This window comes from Elaeis guineensis, chromosome 2, assembly GCF_000442705.2.
Source record: "Elaeis guineensis isolate ETL-2024a chromosome 2, EG11, whole genome shotgun sequence".
Lineage (NCBI taxonomy): Eukaryota > Viridiplantae > Streptophyta > Magnoliopsida > Arecales > Arecaceae > Elaeis > Elaeis guineensis.
Window position 1 is genome coordinate 104,273,594 of NC_025994.2, and position 13,885 is coordinate 104,287,478.

The following is a 13,885-nucleotide window of genomic DNA, read 5'->3' on the forward strand; positions in this document are numbered from 1 at the left end:
CACCAAAAAAATAAAAAGAAATTAATCAAGAGGAACTGGGTAAAGAAGAAAAGTTGGTGATGGCTATGAGATAATTTTTGTCCATGTCGATCTTTTTTTTTTTTTGATCGTTTATGTGGAACTTGCTGTACGAAAATCAGAAAATAATTCTACTTTTAGATGAAGCTGCTTTATTTTTTTTTAGACGAAACTACTCTGTTTTAGCTGTTCTATAGAAAATTCTGGATCGGTTCAAAAGTTGAAAACATCGATGCCGAAAGAAATTAATTGATTGTCATAGAAGCCCGTGGAACAAAACTGTTGTCGCGAGTCAGAACACGGTCAAAAGTCTAGCCTTTTTTTTTTTTCTTCCAGATGGTAGACACTCTGAATTTGCTCAATTTTGCTTCTGAAACTAAAAGTAAATTAATTCACATTGCTGCACTCTGGATATGAAGTTCTGATTGCAGATGGTTTAGATTCTTAACTGATGTCTTTACTTACTGCCGAATTGGATTCTTGCTCTTCTTATCAGTAAAACAGAGAAGAAAGTCTAAAATCTCCTCTGTATTGTCTACTGTTCTCTATCTTTTCTGTCAGCAGCTTCTGTGCTGATTAAGCGTTGAACTTCGACTCTCTTATTCAGTTTCCCTTTTTCTTTTGGTACAAGACAAGGAGTTGGGGGGGGGGGGTAGCTATCCTTTTTGGATGTAACCATGAGGGCCCCCAACCATGAACGTGAGGTATGGGATTTAAGGCTCATACCAACTGAGCTATCACTTGCGTGATTTATTCAATTTTTTTTAATAAATTCTGGATGTGAGCCCTGCTGCTTCCTAGATTTGGAAAAAAAAAAAAAAGAAATGAGAAAATAATTGCAAGGAGCTCCTAGTAGGAAAAAAAGAAAAAAATTGCAATGAGTTGATGAAAATCCTACCCCTAATTTCATTTTCCCCAGTTCTTCTAGGTACTAAATTCCATCTAAAAAAAATGATCATCATCCAGACTCTTGATAGACTGATTTGATCCCTAAAATCCATCCTCTCTATCCAATTTGTCTTGTAACTCTTTGCCATTAACATTCATGAGAAACATCACATGAATCTATCCTCGGTTCCTGAACAACCCTAAAATAGATTTCATGCAAAAAGCAATTTATCATGCCTAAATGCTTCATTAAGCAAAACAAAGCTTTTGCCTTGAAGTACTTTCATAGAAATCACATATCACACAGGGATAATTTTGTATAAAGAGGCAAGGCACGTAACAAATTCACAAGTTATCCATTAGAATCGAAAAAAGCATGCCACTAGTCCACAAAAAGAACAATATTCTCGTACATGAGATATTATACTTGCATATGTGATAGTATGATAATATTTTTAAGTATATGTCGCTTGGGAGGAGTTTGGTTCATAACTGTGATCAAAATTGGAATCAAAATAGAAATTTGAATCTTCAGAGAAAAGTAGAAATTGAGTTTCAATAGATTAGATAATTTTCATTCCGTCTCAAAATCAATGTCGAAATAAAATTTCTCCCCTGTTTGAATCGGAGCAATCTATTTTGATTCCGATTCTGATACCATTCGCATTCTTACCAAGCTCTACGTTGCACGGGAAACATAGCCCAGCTCACTCTCTCACCCGCTCGGGTGCCAGCATCAACTCCTCCATTAGCCTACCCACGTCCTTGTAAGATGAACCCCCTTCCTCCACGGCTCGCCTTGCTACCTCCCCCAACCTCCTCGCTCTGGTCCTCCTCCCGTCCGCCTCCTCTCCACTCCCCATCACCCAATCCACCGCTCTATCAATCTTCTCACTCTTCACCACCATTTCCTCCCCTTCTCCTGCAATCCTCGCTCCGACTCGGACCCCGATCTCCAACACATCCACCACCAGTTTCTCGTTGAACGACTGATCAGCAAATATCGGCCATGTGACCATCGGCACACCGGCGCTCACCCCTTCGAGCACCGAGTTCCATCCACAGTGTGTCAGAAAGCCTCCCACCGCCTCGTGGTTCAGTATCAGTACCTGCGGTGCCCATCCTCTTATGATCATGCCCCTCCCCTCGCTCCTCTCCTCGAATCCCTCGGACAGCCGCTCCACCGCCTCCGCACCTTCTGCCCTCACCACCCAAACGAATGCACGCCCGGAGGCCTGGAGGCCCAGTGCAATTTCCCCAAGCTGAGCCGCAGTAAATTGGATAAGGCTACCAAAGCAAACATAAAGGACCGAGCGGGGCTTCTTGGAGTCCAGCCAAGCCAAACAGCCACCGTGGTCTACCGAAGCTTTCTCCCCTACTCTCTCCACCGTATAGGTGGCACTTTTGTCGCACAAGGAGACCGGTCCCACACACCATGCCTTCTTTCCAATGATTTTGGTGTAATGCTCCGCATACTGGGGCTCCATTTCGTAGCAGCTGTTGACTACCACGCCATAGCTCTCGGCCTCGGCCTCGTGCATCTCCTCCAAGAGCCTGTTGAAGTCGGTGTTGGATTTGAGTGGTGCAGGGAGGTGCGACCGTGTCATTTCGATCGGGTGCGGTAGGCCGGGCACGATGAATGGCTTATCATCGCTAGCAACGTTGTCTTGAGGCCTGCAGTGCTCGAGGTGGTGCAGTACACAGAGAGAGAAGAAACCCATGCCATGGAAGATGAGGCGTGGGATGCCAAGCTCATGGGCGATGTCGGTGGTCCATGGGAGGAACATGTCAGAGATGAGGCAGTCCGGCTGGTGGTCGGCAAGAAGGTGGTGGATGGGGCGGCGCAGAAGGGCGACGGCGTGGTGGACGCTTTGGAAGTCGAGGTGGCCGATCGAAGCGGAGGCATCCCAGCCGTCGGGGAGGCCTGTGTGGGCTGCAGGAGGGAGAGGGAGGCAGAGGAGGGAGATGGAATTGGAGTTGGCGCGTCGGATGGTGGAGGTGACAAGAGCAGTATTAGACGGAGTGGTGATGATCGTGGAGGCGACACCACGGCCGGCAAAGAGCTTGGCCATGTCGAGCATTGGGATCATGTGGCCGGCGGCCATGTAGGGGAAGAAGAAGATGCGGAGCTGGTGGGGGGCGGCTTCTGAGCCCATAGGGTGTCTTTGGTGGGGTGAGTTAGTGAGCTCGTTGAATCTATTAAACAACTCTTGTTTTTGGAGGGATCAAAGAGCTGGGGATTGATATTTGGAGCAAGATTTTTCTGCAATCTAGTGGAAGAGGGAGAGAATATAAAAGCATGAACGGAGTGTCATGACACCAAAAATCAGTCGTACGCGCGACTCGTTCACGAGATTTTACAGGGAGTCTTCCTGGAATGATGGAATGCTATAATACTTGGGAGTTTAGGAATCTTTTGACCAGGTCTCCATGACATAGAACTAGCCATGCATCAGTTACCCGCAACGAACCAGGTCTTGCTTATTACCCTTAGAGAGAGAGAGGAGCGAGCCTGCGTATGTGGGAGAGACGGGCGGATCCCCCTTTTTGCACTATTGCCTTCCCCGGTATATATAGTGGAGCTAGGTATGGCGCCGTCATTAATGGCGCGGACAAGTGAGGAACTGTCAACTCACTGTGGACTGTCAGAGCCGCCGTAAAAACTTCATGTCGCCGTGTGGCCGTCCAATCACCAGGGTTGACCCGGCTCTCGGCGGGACCATGTCCCTAGGTAACTGCGCCGCATGTCCGTGTCAGAGCTGACAACGTCTGGCGGCTGTACGGTGGTTGGAGGAGCCGACCGACCCAAAGTCGGTAGCCAGCTGAGTGGTGTCGGGCCCCTCCATTGGTCGGCGAGCATCATGTTGCGAGAGTCGGCCATCAGACTTCCTGGCCGGAGTCGGCCAGTCGGTTGGTCGGAGTCGGCCAGTCGGTCGGTCGGCCAGTCGGTCGGTCGGCCAGTCGGAGTCGGCCGTCGGGGTCGGCCAGTCGTCCGTCGGGGTCAGCCAGTCGGTCGGTCGGCCAGTCGGTCGGTCGGCCAGTCGGAGTCGGCCGTCGGGGTCGGCCAGTCATCCGTCGGGGTCGGCCAGTCGGTCGGTCGGCCAGTCAGGGTCGGCCATCGGGGTCAGCCAGTCGGTCAGTCGGCCGTCGGGGTCGGCCAGTCGGGGTCGGCCAGTCGGAGTCGTCCGTCGGGGTCGGCCAGTCGGTCGGTCGGCCGTCGGAGTCGTCCGTCGAGGTCGGCCAGTCGGAGTCGTCCGTCGGGGTCGGCCAGTCGATCGGTCGGCCGTCGGAGTCGTCCGTCGGGGTCGGCCAGTCGGTCGATCGGCCGTCGGAGTCGGCCAGTCGGTCGGTCGGCCGTCGGGGTCGGCCAGTCGGGGTCGGCCAGTCGGAGTCGTCCGTCGGGGTTGGCCCCTTCGACCGTAAGTCGGTCGGTGGGTATTCCCCAACAGTTGCCCCCCTCCACTCCTGAGCCCGATGTCGTGTTGGCTCGCGTGAACACGTGGGCGACGGCTTCGGACGAAAGGAGTGGTGTTCCATCTTTTCCTGCCCCGACTCTGGCGATCATATCAACGAACGATCCAATATCGATCGTCCCGACTGTAGGTCGAGCATGCACGTCGGGTTGGAGGTCGGCCAACCTCCGAACGTTGCTCGTCGACACGATCATTCTGCAGAATCTGATAGTCGAGTAGCATCCGACGTATTCGGATAGGATAACGATGGCAAGTCGAATATCCATTGTCCAGCCCTTGGTCGGACGTATGCGTCGGGATGTATGATAAACGGCGGCAAGCCGAATATCCTTCGACCGGTCGTGACCAGATCGGTATGTCGCGAATGCGACTGCGGTCGTCTTGGCGTTTTGCCCTTCTTAGTCGAAGCTAAGTCGGCAAGTTAGCCAGCCACATTAGTCGAAGCCCTTTGCCTTCAGAGGCCAAGGCCGTCAGTTTCGGCGATCAATGATCGAGCCGTTGATTCGGCGATCGACGATCGGCCATGTTGGTCGAAGCCTTTTGCCTTCAAAGGCCGAGGCCGTCGGTTTCGGCGATCGATGATCGAGCGGTTGATTCGGCGATCGACGATCGGCCATGTTGGTCGAAGCCTTTTGCCTTCAAAGGCCGAGGCCGTCGGTTTCAGCGATCGATGATCGAGCCGTTGAGTCGGCGATCGACGATCGGCCATGTTGGTCGAAGCCTTTTGCCTTCAAACGCCGAGGCCGTCGGTTTCGGCGATCGATGATCGAGCCGTTGATTCGGCGATCGACGATCGGCCATGTTGGTCGAAGCCTTTTGCCTTCAAAGGCCGAGGCCGTCGGTTTCGGCGATCGATGATCGAGCCGTTGAGTCGGCGATCGACGATCGGTTATGTTGGTCGAAGCCTTTTGCCTTCAGAGGCCGAGGCCGTCGGTTTCGGCGATCGATGATCGAGCCGTTGATTCGGCGATCGACGATCGGCCATGTTGGTCGAAGCCTTTTGCCTTCAAAGGCCGAGGCCGTCGGTTTCGGCGATCGATGATCGAGCCGTTGATTCGGCGATCGACGATCGGCCATGTTGGTCGAAGCTTTTTGCCTTCAAAGGCCGAGGCCGTCGGTTTCAGCGATCGATGATCGAGCCGTTGAGTCGGCGATCGACGATCGGCCATGTTGGTCGAAGCCTTTTGCCTTCAAAGGCCGAGGCCGTCGGTTTCGGCGATCGATGATCGAGCCGTTGATTCGACGATCGACAATCGGCCATGTTGGTCGAAGCCTTTTGCCTTCAAAGGCCGAGGCCGTCGGTTTCGACGATCGATGATCGAGCCGTTGAATCGGCGATCGACGATCGACCATGTTGGTCGAAGCCTTTTGCCTTCAAAGGCCGAGGCCGTCGGTTTCGGCGATCGATGATCGAGCCGTTGAGTCGGCGATCGACGATCGGCCATGTTGGTCGAAGCCTTTTGCCTTCAGAGGCCGAGGCCGTCGATTTCGGCGATCGATGATCCAGCCGTTGATTCGGCGATCGACGATCGGCCATGTTGGTCGAAGCCTTTTGCCTTCAGAGGTCGAGGCCATCGATTTCGGCGATCGATGATCCAGCCGTTGATTCGGCGATCGACGATCGGCCGTGTTGGTCGGAGCCTTTTGCCTTCAGAGGCCGAGGCCGTCGTAGATTCTCCGCTCCTTCGATCTCTATCAGGATCTGCGCACGAGGAGCGGGGAGAGGGGCGTAGGAGTCATACCTGCGATGCGTCGGTCTCGGACTCCATCGTCAGGGTGACTTTTGGATTCGTCGGGGTGGCGAGACCCGACTATCGGTCGGGAGCCTGCTTGGTTCGGCGGGTTCCCGACCTTTCCTCCGCTTCTCCTTCGGGCCTCTGGGTTCGGCCAAACGTCGGTCGGATGCCCCTTCATCCGCGCGCATATACTTATATGCGCGCTCCAGTAGCTCGGCATAAGTTCGGGGGAGGGTCTTGTCCAGAGAGTAGGTGAATCAGGATGCCCTCAGCCCCCGCTTCATGGCTGAGATTGCCATGTCTTCGTTGAGGTCCCGGACCTCGAGCGTGGCCGCGTTGAATCGTGCCACGAAGTGTCGGAGCGTCTCGTTTTCCCCCTGCTTGAGGGAGAAAAGGCTGTCCGACGTTCGCGGCGGCTTTCGGCTGGTGCTGAAATGGGCCACGAACGAGTGCTCGAGCTGTCCGAAGGAGTGGATACTTCTCGATCGGAGGCCGGAGTACCAGGCCCTGGCAGCCTTGCGGAGTGTGGCGGGGAAGCCGATGCAAAGGAGAGCGTCGGTTGCCCCTTGAATCGTCATGAGAGCTTTGTAGCTTTCCAGATGGTCGATTGGGTCGGTGGAGCCGTCATAAGACTCCGCGTGCGGCATCTTGAACCGACTGGGGATCGGTTCGTCGAGGATGAGTCGGGAGAGAGGTTGGGCAGTTTGGAAGTCGACGTGGTTTGAAGACTTCTGGCCGTCCATCTGCAACTGAGCGAGTCGGCGGTCGATTTCCTCGAACCGGCGCTCGTAGTCGTCCGCTCGTCGATGCTGGGAGACCCCAGGGGTGGAGCCTCCGGAAGATTCTGAGAGAGAGGCCGACGGCGTGCGCGGCCGTTTCTCCTTCCTTGCCCGTTCCAACGGGGAAGGGGAGGGCCGCTGGGACCGTCGGTCGTCGCGCCATGGTCGTCCCTCCTCTTCTCCGTGGGAGCGCTTTTGGGGGCGCTCGCATGGAGGCGACAGGGATCGGCGCGGTCGCGGCGGCTGCTCCTGGAAGGCATAGGTCGGGCCGTCGGTTGCTGCTGGAGGCTTTTGACTGCGTCGGTCAGTACGGTCATCTGCCGTACGATGGCCGCAATCTGCGCCTCCGTGGTCACTGCAGGGCGCGGAGAGCTAGGCTCCGCCGCCGGTGGTGGCGGGGAGGCCTCTTCCCGGCGGGAAGAACGCCTCGCCGACCCAGTGACTCTCGATCGTTGAGCTCTTGTCTTTGTCATGCTATCCCCTACCTGGCGCGCCAATCTGTTGCGGCCAATCGCCTCGTCGTCCGATCGCCGGGAAGCGTGCACCTGCAAAAGGAAGTCCGCACTGACCGGAGGCGGCTCCGGCGGGGACCCTCCGACGGTCAAGTCAGAGAGGTAACTGGGCAACAGTGAAATGCAGACAGAGAGCTCTGAGAAAGAAAGAGGGAGAGAGAGAGAAAAGCGAGCCTGCGTATGTGGGAGAGACAGGCGGATCCCCCTTTTTGCACTATTGCCTTCCCCGGTATATATAGTGGAGCTAGGTATGGCGCCGTCTTTAATGGCGCGGACAAGTGAGGAACTGTCAACTCACTGTGGACTGTCAGAGCCGCCGTAAAAACGTCATGTCGCCGTGTGGCCGTCCAATCACCAGGGTTGACCCGGCTCTCGGCGGGACCATGTCCCTAGGTAACTGCGCCGCATGTCCGTGTCAGAGCTGACAACGTCTGGCGGCTGTACGGTGGTTGGAGGAGCCGACCGACCCAAAGTCGGTAGCCAGCTGAGTGGTGTCGGGCCCCTCCATTGGTCGGCGAGCATCATGTTGCGAGAGTCGGCCATCAGACTTCCTGGCCGGAGTCGGCCAGTCGGTCGATCGGAGTCGGCCAGTCGGTCGGTCGGCCAGTCGGTCGGTCGGCCAGTCGGAGTCGGCCGTCGGGGTCGGCCAATCGTCCGTCGGGGTCGGCCAGTCGGTCGGTCGGCCAGTCGGAGTCGGCCGTCGGGGTCGGCCAGTCGTCCGTCGGGGTCGGCCAGTCGGTCGGTCGGCCAGTCAGGGTCGGCCATCGGGGTCAGCCAGTCGGTCAGTCGGCCGTCGGGGTCGGCCAGTCGGGGTCGGCCAGTCGGAGTCGTCCGTCGGGGTCGGCCAGTCGGTCGGTCGGCCGTCGGAGTCGTCCGTCGGGGTCGGCCAGTCGGAGTCGTCCGTCGGGGTCGGCCAGTCGGTCGATCGGCCGTCGGAGTCGGCCAGTCGGTCGGTCGGCCGTCGGGGTCGGCCAGTCGGGGTCGGCCAGTCGGAGTCGTCCGTCGGGGTCGGCCCCTTCGACCGTAAGTCGGTCGGTGGGTATTCCCCAACAACCCTTCTCTCTCTTACGAGGGAAAGAAGCAAGGGATTTGGGGTGTTTGACGCAACCATTCCTTGTTTCTAATTAAGCCAGACCTAGAACAGTCCCTATGATCATTACAATGCTACACTTGGTAAGGTCATGACAACACGGTTAATTTGTTTTGGGAGAACTTTATCTTGAGTCGTGACAATTATGCGAACGAGGACTATTGGAGATCTCTGCTACTAATGATCGAAGAAACCATGTCCCCTGGTGTACTACAGGAGGGACAAGGGATGTGAAATGGCACCCGCGCGCCTAGATCCGTTCCAAATTTACAGGTTTTGAAAACGAGGAACAGGGGCGATTCATGTGCACCAAAAGTTTCTCCTGCCACCAGGCAAAAGGGATTGCCATGTAATCAACTCCCATGTACTGGATAACCAAAATAGCCAAGATTCTCTTATTCTGTAAGCCCAAAAAAAAAAAAAAAAGACAAAGGGTGATACCGCGGTGAACCAGCTGCCCATCCTTTCATTGCTTTGGCGATAAATTAACGGTTGACCACCAGGGACATGTAATATTTAGACCTTAAAATTAACGTCATGATCCCAAACAGATTTGGAAGAGAGCTCGAATGAAGCAGGATATGACGTGCTAATTTTGGAGGCTGCCCCATCTATTCCCAGCTTCATTAAACGGCGTTAGGCCAAAAACGAGATGTTTGGGTGGGCCAGCAACTTGCCAACACTCCCAACATGAACAGCACTTCCTGAGATCTAAGGGATGCTTTAGATTTATAAGGTTTAATACCATGCACAAAGGACCCTGATTTGAGATACGTTGGGCTTCGGACGAAGTTTTACACTTTTACAAAAAAAATATTATTTTCAGGTTGTCTGTTTTTCCACACTAACGATGAGAGTCGAATTATATGTGTGATATTAATAAGGGATTTCTTTCTCGTACTTCCTGATTTGACTCTTATCTTCTGACATGGTTAATTTCAAGAGGATATTTGCAATATATTGCACAAAAGATTGAAGATCGGAATCTTGATAAGAGCGAGGAGATTGAAGATGTTGAAGAAAAGTTTGGATTATGGTCGTCGTGCGGTACACAGATTGTGGTAGTACACGGATGACTGATCCATTCTAGCCCACACTTGAATCAAAGGAGATTCCGACCAGTTAAAAGAAAAATGATGGGAGAGGATACGAAGAATAGTGGAGAGAGAAGTGGGGTAGTCGGAGAGGAAGTTGAGAGGAGATCAGAAAAAAGCACAGGGAATCATATATGGAGGAAGGAAAAGATTGGGCAGCGTTGTTGCTTGTAAATATATCTACAAAGTCATGAAATCAGTTCATTAAGAATCCACTTCAGGAATTTGGTTGGCCTGAACGGACGTCAAAAATGAATTCTCGAAATGGCTTACAAGGAGAAAATGGCCTGAAACGAGCTGCTCCGCTCGACCTGCTTACGCGCTGAACCAAACTGGATCTTGCTTGCTTAGAGCTCGAAACTTAGCTCGAGTCAATCGAATTTGCTCAGATCTGTCCTGCTATTCCTTTTTGATTGCTTAGGTTCATTTAGTTTTTTTTTTGCATTTTATTCCATGTATGTTCATTTTTAGGTTTTGTTTGGACTACTTTGTACCGCCGACTAGATTACCAAAGCTATTTGTCAGTGTCTAACTATCAGATTACAAAATCAAATAGATGAAAATTAAAAGGAACAATAATAGCCAAACCCATGGCCTTTTTGGTGACAAGCAATAGTAAACTAACAACAAGACATTTTTGTAACATAGCAGCAAGCTAGCTAGTAAGAAAACATGCATCGGCATGCACGTTTGAATAATAAAACACCGTTCATTCATGATTCTTTTTACTTTCTAAAAACACACAAGAATATAAAAATAAAATAAATATAAGGATGAAAGGATCTCTCTTCATTGTTGTCACGCCCCGAACCCAACATCCGGATCGGATACGTGATGGCCGCACACTCCTTAGAGCAAGTCCTAAAGAATATGCAAGGTCAAATTAAATCATTACAACTTTAATATCCATAACAATTTATTTCAACAATAATTCATAAAATCTTGCATAATTACAAATTAAATTTCTTCAATCCTCTGATTAGGTATTATGACACTCTATCTACACATCTGCTCACTCACAATCCAATACCATAGCCAATTATGAGCATCCTGTATCTCTGAGAAGAAAAAAAAAAGATGAAAAGGTGTGAGCTTTACAGCCCAGTAAAACTTTTCATATCACACTGATATAGTAATATAATCTGAAAATAAGAATAAGCAATAAAACATAAAATCTCATGTTCAATATTCAGAATACTGCAAATATCCATAAATTTACTGTCTTGTTAAAATAGATGCATCATCATATGTTAACAGGTGAAACACTTTTATTCAACAATTATTTCATATCTTATCTTTCATTTCTCTTTTCATAATCACATAATTTTTAACCTTTTCTTTCTGGCTCTGGACTATTCAAGTCTATACCTCAGTCATCATCCGAATCAATTTCCACATAAAAGCCTTTCAAGGCTGTCCCAGGATGAGCTCTTGACCGGTTGTCCCACGTATGAAAGCCCGTGAGAGGCTGTCCCAAGCATAAGCTCCTGGCGGACTGTCCCAGGCATGAGCTCCTGGCCGGCTAATCCACCTGTAAGCCAGTAGGGACTGTCCCAGGCATAAGCTCCTGACGGACTGTCCCAGACATAAGCTCCTGGTCGGCTGTTCCACATGACAAGGCTAGTTCATATCATATATCTCTTTCTTTTCTTTTAATCATTATGTGTTGATTTCATCAAATCAATTCCGACTTGCATTATGATCAATTCAGATATGTCATATCCATATAATCATGCCATCAATCTCTGATACATATATATTGACATAACATACTCATGCTCAAAATCAAATAACAATATCTCAGATATAATAAATTCATCGATCTCAAATCCAACGATGCAAAACCAATAATGCAAGACCAATAGTAAAATAGTATATATATAATGGTGATCATGTACAGGGATTCTTATCTTTACCGATGACTGATCCAAGCACAGAAATCAATGTTCTTCTTTAATTTATGAATTTTTCTAACACAAATATTTCACTTGACATCTTATGTAGACAATCATATCTCTTCATGATCCTGATCAAATATAAAAATCATATATAGAGAAAATTATCCGATAATCAATCCTAATAACACAAATCTAGGACCTCTCTTGGGATTAACCAAAATTAAGATTTGTCTATATGTCAGGACCCTCCATTGATCCATAAGATTTTTAGAGAGAGAAAATCCATGAAGAGAGAAAATTTTAGAGAGAGAAAATAGAGAGAGAAAATCTTTGTATCCTTCAGACGAGGCAATCATGATCGAGATCATCAGAAGTCCTATCAGGGTGACTCAATATGAATCAAATATTATAAATTTCGAATAGGATCGAACTAGGATCAGATTTACTACACGAATTTCGGAGCAATCTCAGATCATCTTATTTTCATCTCAAGTTTATTCTAGGATTTGTGATGCAATCAAAGAGAGAAAGAATGACTCTAGAGAGACAAAATCCATAAAGAGAGAGAAAAAGATCTAGAGCGAGAATCTAGAGAGAGAAAATGAAGAGAAAAGGTAGAGAGAGGAGAGAGGAAAGAGAGAAAAGAGAGAGAGGAGAGAAAAAAAAATTTTCTCTTTTTTTTATTTTTATTTTTCTCTTTCTCTTTTTCTTTTTCTTTTCCTTCTTCTTTTCTTTTTCTTCTTTCTTCTTCTTTCTTCTTCTTTCTTTTTCCTTTTCTTCCCGCGGCCTCCCTTGGGCCGAAACAGAGGAAGACCGTGAGGTCCCCCCCTTGGTGCCCTAAGCTTCGATGAGGTGGGTGGTGTCCGGTCGACGGCAACGGAGCAAGGCCAGCCGGCAGCGAGGTTTGATCGGCAAAGTTTTTTTTTATTTCTCGAAAAACAGGGGATCTGTCCCCTTTCTTCATGATTTTCGGCCATTGACCGGTCGTCGGTGGTCGGAAAACAAATGCAAAATAAAAAGAGAAGAGATTACCTTATTCCAGTAGCCAAGGTGAGCTCCGGCAGCCCCTTTCTTCCCGATCAAAAACCCATGGCGCTCTCATGGAAAAAATCCCTCAAATTTCTCCAAAATTTCTTTGTAAATACCTAAGCGAGGGAAGGAGAGTTTTAAAGAGGAGGTCTCCCACCCCTACTCGGACTCCTAGAGGAGAGGAAGAAGACTCCGGTGAGGAGTCTTCCTCCTCCCATCGGCTTTCTTCTTTTATTTTTGTTTTATTTTATTATTTTTTTTTTGTATGGGCTTTGGGCTTTTGGACTTGGTCCAGGGCCCAAATGGGCCGGGTGTTACAATTGTGGACTGTATTTTCACCAATTATTGGGGCTACAAGTGCACGGAAGGAATAAGGTGCCTTAAAGGAGGAGTTCCAGCTTCCAGGTGCAAGGCCAAGGAATGGACTAGTAAACTAACAATAGTTGAAAATCTCAAAAATTCAAGAATGCCATAGATTATTTTTCTAGAGCAATTAACACAGTGAATTAAATAAGAGTTCATGGAGAAAATATCAATAATCAAAGAATCGCAGAAACATATCAATTAGAAATATGATTAGAATTAGTGGCCTTGAAGAACCAAAGGTTAAAACAACTCTGTTAGTAATCAAGTTGTTATACTCTCGATAAGCATATGGATGAATATTGCTTAGATGTTAATGAATTCTCAATGGAAAGTTTCCTTCAATCTGAGCTCAAGATACAATATCAAAATGAAGTGATAAAGGACAAACAATTGAAGCAACATGGAGATGAATATTGGAATGTAGGAAATTTAAGAGGAAAGGCCGAAAAGAAAATTCCAACCAGCTGCTCATCCAAGAAGGTGAGTCATCCAGAGAAGCAGAGTTGGCATTGTGGAAAGCCACAATGCCAGAATTATACAAGATTTAGTCATGCAAAGAATTCTTCCATTTCAAAATAATATTCGACCTACTATTCCTAAAATAATAATCACGATGATAATAATAATGGATAGTTGTTCCACACTTGCCAAGTTGCACCAATTGAAAAGGATATATGAATGATAAATGGTATATATATACCTGGAATATCAATCATACGGTTGGGAAGGAGTATGTTTTGCAAAATGAATATATCAACTACATCACTTGATATGGCCAGTTAATAGTGAGTAAACAAAAGGATCAATGGCCATTGCCATCAAGAAAGGAAAGAAGTACATCAATGGTGTTCTTTTAGTTTTAAACTTGAAGCAGAATCTATTGGGTTTTGGCTACATGATGAAAGATGGATCTTCTTTCAAGGAGAAGTTTGCATCATATATGACAAGAATTAGGCTTGTCAAATAGCTTCGAAGCAAAGATTTAGAATAATAGGAATTTTC

The 13,885-nt window shown here is 48.9% G+C and overlaps 1 protein-coding gene across 1 annotated transcript; it reads right to left on the reverse strand.

Annotated features, from left to right (window-relative positions):
* Positions 1–1,613: 1,613 nt before the first annotated feature.
* On the reverse strand, positions 1,614–3,011 carry LOC105049155 (scopoletin glucosyltransferase-like). The gene is made up of 2 exons (XM_073251236.1): positions 2,320–3,011; positions 1,614–2,286 (listed from the first exon to the last, which is right to left on the reverse strand). The coding sequence occupies exons 1-2, from the start codon at positions 3,009–3,011 to the stop codon at positions 1,614–1,616; spliced, it is 1,365 nt and encodes a 454-aa protein (XP_073107337.1).
* Positions 3,012–13,885: the final 10,874 nt, after the last annotated feature.

Excerpts from the sequence above, each read along its gene's own strand:
- LOC105049155 (XM_073251236.1), bottom strand. The coding sequence starts at position 3,011 with ATGGCCGCCGGCCACATGATCCCAATGCTCGACATGGCCAAGCTCTTT. Across the intron at positions 2,287-2,319 it reads TGTGTGGGACCGGTCTCCTT|AGTAGGGGAGAAAGCTTCGG; the intron begins GTGCGACAAAAG and ends TACGGTGGAGAG.